Below are 7,141 nucleotides of genomic sequence, written 5' to 3'. Positions count from 1 at the left end.
GCTTTAAACTTCAAGGAGCGGGGTGCCCCTTTAAAATCTTTCAGAAGCCACTCAACTCTAGTCCAGTGAGGTATGTGGTCACGGTCAGGTTTAGGCTTGGCTCAGGGAGGTGGATGCCCCTGCCTGCGGTTGTTCTTTTTTAATAATTTACACCCCTTTTTTCTCTCAATTTTGTCATTATTATACCAATTAACCCTCCCCACACATTCATGTGTTCCCATTGCTATTTTACCTTACTGGCTCACATGACAGTGAGGAGCCCCTACTGGGAGGAGGGAGGACCCGTTCAGCACCCAGTGCCGGCTGCAGGGGCTTCGGCAGGCAGGGACTTTCAATCCCAGCCCAGTCTAAGAGCTCCAGGGGGCTCTTAGACTGGGACTGGGATTGAAAGTCTACAGGAAGAAGCTGGTCTAACAATATCAAGCATGAAGTGGAAGGAGCGGTGTCAGAGCCAACCTGGTGACGGGCTAACTAACACCATCGTAGAGTTGAGTGATGATCACTCATCCATTCGGCAGTACAGTTGCCCAAGCCTATACTAAATAAATGCCGTCATCACGCAGTGACATCACAACATCGTCATCACAACCATGTAATTGTCCCATTAAAGTCAAATGAATAATTGTCGTTAGTGAGAAGACCAATTCTGCTTGTAGCGAGACAGTTGTTTTGGAACACTAGTTGATTGACCAATTTGTGCTGCGAAGTATCGAGAGTAGAAGCATGGTGGGAATAACAAGGAGAAGAAGAGGCAATAAGGGCTTCAGGAAAGCCAAGAGAGCCAAGAGATCAGGATCTAAAGTGGGAAAAGGACGCAAATATAAGAAGAGCAGGAAGGAGACCTACGGCATCTACGTTTACAAGGTCCTGAAGCAGGTCCATCCTAAGGCCACCATCTCTTCCAAGGCCATGGATATCTTGAACTCCTTTGTCATCGACAGCTTTGAGCGCCTCGCCGGTGAAGCCTCTCGTATTGTTCACCAGAACAAGCGCTCCACCATCTCATTCAGGGAGGTTCAGACTGCCGTCCGCCTGGTGCTCCCCGGTGATCTGGGCAAGCACGCCGTGTCTGAAGGCACCAAGGCTGTCACCAAGTACTCCACCTCCATGTAAACTGTAATTTGCTATACAGACACAGGTTATTTTAACCACATGAACCCTAGCGTCCGAAAATTTGGTATTTTAAGTGGTTTTAAGGACCATACACATTTTGACTGATGAAGAGATGATCCACATGGTTGGTGGTTGAGGAGTACCAGGAAACCAAAAAAAAAACACCAGGCCATGAGACAGAAAGACACAAGAGTGCACCAGGTACACAAGTGGTCAGCCAGCAGAGCACTGTGCCAGGTGGAGGAACAATGCTGACATCGTTGGATCACCGACCTTTTTGAAGTAGGACCAGAGACGAGGGCATGGCTACACGTCGTTGATCTGGACATCTGATGATACATGAAAGAAACACACCAGCCCGGAGCAGGCAGGTTCTGGGTTGCTCGAGCAGAATGAGCTGGAACAAAGGCTAACCCAAAAGAGTGGCATGGCAAGGTGCAGAGGGAGGCAGGGATCCGCAAGGCAGAGGAGGTATTCTGGCATGTCGGCCGTAGCAAGCAGTGCAAGCAGGATGCGATAGAGGGCATTGATCTGACAGGACATCTGGAACATAAAGAACAATGGATAAACTTCCTAGTGTTCTGTGCATGATGTCCTGCCGACTCAACACATGGGGTTTGCCAGAGATGACCTGGCAGAACATTCTGCTGTGGAAGGCCAACCAACTGCGAATGGAGAATTGTCAGTAGTGAAATAGCCTCGATCTCCAGGCTTTTATTGCTTAGTTTTGCTAAAAAATAAAAGCCTGGCCCAACCATAGCCTGTACTGGGTATGAGGAAGTGTTTCATTTCCCAACCAACCAGAGTGCAGTGGGCGTCGCTCGTAATGTTGTGTTAACGGGGCGGGGGTTGACGGACAGATCGGTGAACCAATGGGATCAGCCGCAATCTCTCGCCGGCTCTATACACCCGCCCCTCTATACACGAAATCAGGAGCGTTGGGGCAGACTAGTAGTGAAAAGACCACATCCTGACATAGTTGGTGGATGGTGTGGAGCAGGCATCTGGGCACAGAGTAAACGGGTCAAGCGACTCTGAAATTCAGGCAGAACTTAACCACTTTAACCCTGGTGTCCCTATTTTGGGCATGTCATTAGGCAAAAACAAAACAAAAGAAAAGGAAAAAAAAGGAAAAAAGTGTTTCTTCAAAAAAGCCTCTGTAGATTGGCTCCATTTTGGAAATAATGTACTGTAGTTTGTGTTTAAGTGGTTAAGAAGATGCTCAAATTCCTAGAGGAGATAACCCATACTAGCCTCACACCTGTTACTGTCCTCTGGTCTAAAGGTAGGCTACATGCAGAAGCCGCTCAAGTCTGGTGCAGTGAGGTATGCGGTCAGGCTTGGCTCAGGGAGGTGGACGCCCCTGCCATGCATAGTCCTGCGGGAGTTCTTTATTTCATCATTCATAGCCCTTTTTTTCTCCGAATGTAATACAATTTAATACAAAGTACCCCAAGGCGAAGGTGGTGCTCATTTGAAAACCAGTGAGGTATGCGGTCGAGTTTAGGCTAGGCTCAGGGAGGCCCCTGACATGCATAGTCCGCCGAGTGCCTTCCCTACCCCCAAAATAATGGACTCCCTTTTTTTCCTCCCAATTTAGTCATTATCATGCCAATACCCCTCCCCACACATATCTGTGTTACAACTGCTGTACCCTATTGGCTTACCTCCCAGTGAGGACCCCCACTAGGAGAACGTAGCACTCAGAGAGTGACGGGCTCATTTGGTTCCATTTGTACACTCTCTGAGTTACAGACCTGTAAGGATTCATTTGGTTCCTAACTATCTGTTATTTAGCTGGGGACCCCCTGGAACTCCCTCAATCGATCAATCGATTATGATCGGCTTCGATCAACGGAACGAACATAGTATAATATTTAGTGGTATTACAAAGGAAAGTACTTTGTTCAAGGTTTTAAATCATTTTTGTTTTGTTTTTGTTACATTATTCATTTTTATATTAATGTTATAAATTATCATTAAATTATCATTTGGGGGCCCACTTGCAATACCCCCACGGCCCACCAGTGGTCCCCGGCCCACAGGTTCAGAATCACTGGCTTTAAACATCAAGGAGCGGGGTTTTAAAGGGGGTGGGGTTTTAAAGGGTTTTAAATAATTTTTGTTTTGTTTTTGTTACATTATTCATTTTTATATTAATGATATAAATTATCATTAAATGATCATTTGGGGGCCCACTTGCAATACCCCCACGGCCCACCAGTGGTCCCCGGCCCACAGGTTCAGAATCACTGGCTTTAAACATCAAGGAGCGGGGTTTTAAAGGGGTCGGGGTTTTAAAGGGGTGCCCCTTTAAAAAAAAAATCTGAAGCCACTCAACTCTAGTCCAGTGAGGTATGTGGTCATGGTCAGGTTTAGGCTTGGCTCAGGGAGGTACACTCTCTGAGTTACAGACCTGTAAGGATTCATTTGGTTCCTAACTATCTGTCATTTAGCTGGGGACCCCCTGGGGGGTCCCCGGACCCCACTTCGAGAACCACTGTCTTAATTATAACCAGCCTGATTGCAGAAATCTTTTTTTTTAAAGCGTCAGGCATTTGTACAGGTGTTTTTTGACATTATTGAAAGGGAGTATTGGTGTAACCTGATTGGTGGTGGACAGGTACTTTACAGATGCACGTGAGTGCAACGAAAGACGTGTATGTCAGTGATGTTCAACCTCTTTTAAGTTCAAGGATCATATAAATCTTTGGGACTCCAATCTACACTGTTCAATTCCATTCCATTTGTACACTCCATTTGCATTAGGAGGCAGGCACGGCTTGACTCTGCCAATATGGCAGTTGTGTGATGCATTGCTCCAATGAACAGCAGCGGCCATTGCGGTATCTACGTGTATATGTGTATCTATGAGTAGTCCTATGAAGTGAATTTTTCCCTGTGGGTGCTCGGTCTTCTCGGTGGGTTCTCGGTCTCGGAAACACCCACGGAATAGGTACAAAATGTGCGGCATCCTATTGAGTTTTTTTTTTGAAGGTCAGTTCGATTGGCATTCAATTTGAAAAAGTAATAGATTTTAAGACATACATCAGTTAATCAATCTTTCTTCTACAGCTATATTTTGTGGATTTTTTTTCAAATCAAAAGTATCAGTATTTTGTATTAAATGTTTTGATACATTTGAAGTATTTTAAATTTGTTACACAGTATGTTTTGATATATTTGTGCCCATCGCTGCTCCAAAGCTGACTGTTCAAAAGAAATCATTAAGAGAAATACAATTATTTTCAAATAGGAATTTATTTTGGTTACAGTTACAGTGATATATCAACAAGGAACATTCTTGAAGTACCTAGTACTACTATAAGACTATACTGTAGATTAGAACCTTACATTAGAGGTTTCATACAATCAATGCAGTGCAAGGTACACCACCTTGGAAATGTACATCAAACCTGTCATGAATACTTTACATCATGATTGTTTTCACTATTAATAGTACAGGTCCTTAGTAAAATTACATAATATTTGTAGCAATTGTTTCTGTTGTTTCCAGAGGCATGTGATTCAATTGGACATGCTCTTAAGGACTGGATTAGCAGAAGGTGGTTGACCTACTGCAGATGGAAGCATAGCGGTTGTTGCAGTTGTTATTGCTCCATCCTCTTGACTCTGTTGGAAGAAAATGCACATTCATGAGTGTCTATTTATTGCCAACAATGGTGACCTGTGTTTTTAAATGACTTTGCCTCTAAATACAGATCTAGGATCAGATATCCATCTCTCAATCCGTTTGTGAAGTAAAAAAAATCTGATCCTAAATCAGCAGCCAGGGGATTGAGTAAATCCATGCAATTTGTAAAAATAATTTTGGCAAAATTATCACTGTGTATTTGGGCATTTTTTTGGTTGCCATTATTGATTGTACATTATTATATACACCTGGCAACACTGATTCTTCAATTCTGCTAACCTGTGAATGGCTCCGTTTTGCAACATAAGTAGAACACCTTTTTTTCTCTCGACAATTCTTTGCAATAACCTGTGCAATTTACTTTTCCTTACCGTAGGTGTTGAGGTGGATACATTGATAACTGCTGGTAGATGATTGGGAATACCAGTTTTGATAGCTGTACACTGTGCCGTCGTCCCATCTCCACCGGCTCTGTAGAGATACGTAAGAAACAATTCAATTTGCAGGCTGTTTCATGGTTGTCTGTCAAGTTCGATTTAAGCTTTATCAAAATCAACCCCCAGTTTGACATGCATTAGGCTACGGACCCACATTTAATGGCATTTCTATCTCCGGGACCCCAATTCATATTGTAAAATCAATGTTAATTTAACTTAAGAGATTGTACAAATGCATTTGTACACTCTCTGAGTTACAGACCTGTAAGGGTCCATTTGGTTTCTAACTATCCCCGGACCCCACTTTGAGAACCACTGGCTTAATTATAACCAGCCTGATTGCAGCCCGATTAAGCGTCAGGTATTTGTACAGGTGTTTCTTGACATTATTGAAAGGGAGTATTGGTGTAACCTGGAAGTTGTATCCTCCCATCCAGGCGTAGGAGTGTCCAGCAGTCCTAGCCAGCTGCTGCAGGAAGCTATACTCCCAAAAACTGTGGGCTGATGCCAGGCTGGCCTGCTGACCGCTACAGTGGGCCTGGAGACACACAAGAAGCAAGGAAGAGATATGTAGCGAGTAGCGTATACAGTAGGTGTTAGTCCTACTATGCTGTAATGCTGTAATTAGGGCTGCCGTAGCTGAGTGGGTTGACAGGCCGTCTGGAAATATGAAGGACCTTTGGTTTGCCCAGTCTATGCAAGTGTCCCTGAGCAAGACACTTAACCCATAGCAACCCTCCTGCCACCACCATGTTTTGGGTGATGGCAGAGAAGTAATGTCCCCTCCCATGCAGGGACCAGTAAATACTCCCTTTACCTATAAAATGTGTAAGCTAAAGTGTTTTACCTCTGCCTCTGACCAGGTGCGAAGATCATTCACCAGCAGGTAGCAGCTACCTTGGTAGCTGTGCCAGTTACCAGGACAGGAGCCAAAACGCACTGGGAAAGCAAGGACAAAGACATGTTAGATGCTATATAGGCTGTCATCAATCTACAATGAAGAATACACAATTAAAATATACACAATATATTATTGTCATATTAGGCACTTGCATAAGTTAAGTTTCTTAAGGAATCCAAAGTATTGATTTTATTACATTACAGTCATTTAGCAGACGCTTTTATCCAAAGCGACTTACAATAAGTGCATTCAACATAGGTAGGGAACGAAAACTACTAATCACCAGAAGTCTTAAGTGCATGCCATTTTCTGCAAAAACAAGCAACCAAGAGTATACCTAGCGCTAAGGTAAAAGTGCATTATATCAGCTACCTATTTCCTTAAACAGATGAGACAAAAATAGCAAAATCAAATGAGCAGGAGCTAAAACAAATAAGTGTATCGACTAAACAAGATCCAATAAAACAATACAACAATAAAACAAGCGTTCGTACAACTAGTTAACAACCTTGTGGAGTTAAAGTTGCATTGATGCCTTCATTTTCTGTGACAAAAGAAAAGGATAACACAATTTGTGGTTTCATATGTGATTAAAGATTGTATCAATTCTGTTTGTTTTGTTTGAAACGTAATGCATCAAACATCTGTATTTGATTCCTCAACTTTGGATTTGTTATAAGGAGTTTGTAATAGAAATAACAGTATCATGAACATATTACAAATCTAATTGGTTATGTGATAATGTAGCAGTATAACTTACTAGGAGCCTGTATGTTTGGATCTTGAACAGCTTGAACTAAAGAGCAAATAAAGATGTTTTGAAACTATTTAAAATATCTCATTCTTCTGGGACTGCATTGTTGACTGTTTGACTGATGGTGGTACAATACAAATTTTACATAACTGCTACATACTCACAGTAATTAGATTACACTTCAAAAATAATTTGAGTTGAGCATGAAAACTATCACTTACATAGAATGTAAGAAGATATTTGAATCTTAAAAAATAGTGAACATAGCCGATCTACAAGCT

General features: G+C 42.6%; 1 protein-coding gene across 1 annotated transcript; it reads left to right on the top strand.

Annotated features, from left to right (window-relative positions):
* Nucleotides 1-723: 723 nt before the first annotated feature.
* LOC308094471 (late histone H2B.L4-like) lies at nucleotides 724-1,113 on the top strand (the record flags this gene model as incomplete). The annotated part of the gene is made up of 1 exon (XM_080441159.1): nucleotides 724-1,113. One exon carries the CDS (start codon nucleotides 724-726, stop codon nucleotides 1,111-1,113), a length of 390 nt encoding a protein of 129 aa, XP_080297285.1.
* Between the last annotated feature and the right edge of the window lie 6,028 nt (nucleotides 1,114-7,141).

The sequence above is a fragment of the Gymnoscopelus braueri genome (genome assembly GCF_963280865.1).
Source record: "Gymnoscopelus braueri genome assembly, chromosome: 2".
In the NCBI taxonomy this organism is placed as follows: Eukaryota; Metazoa; Chordata; class Actinopteri; order Myctophiformes; family Myctophidae; genus Gymnoscopelus; species Gymnoscopelus braueri.
Note: the sequence above shows the minus strand (reverse complement) of the source record. Positions and strands in the feature narration are given on the sequence as shown.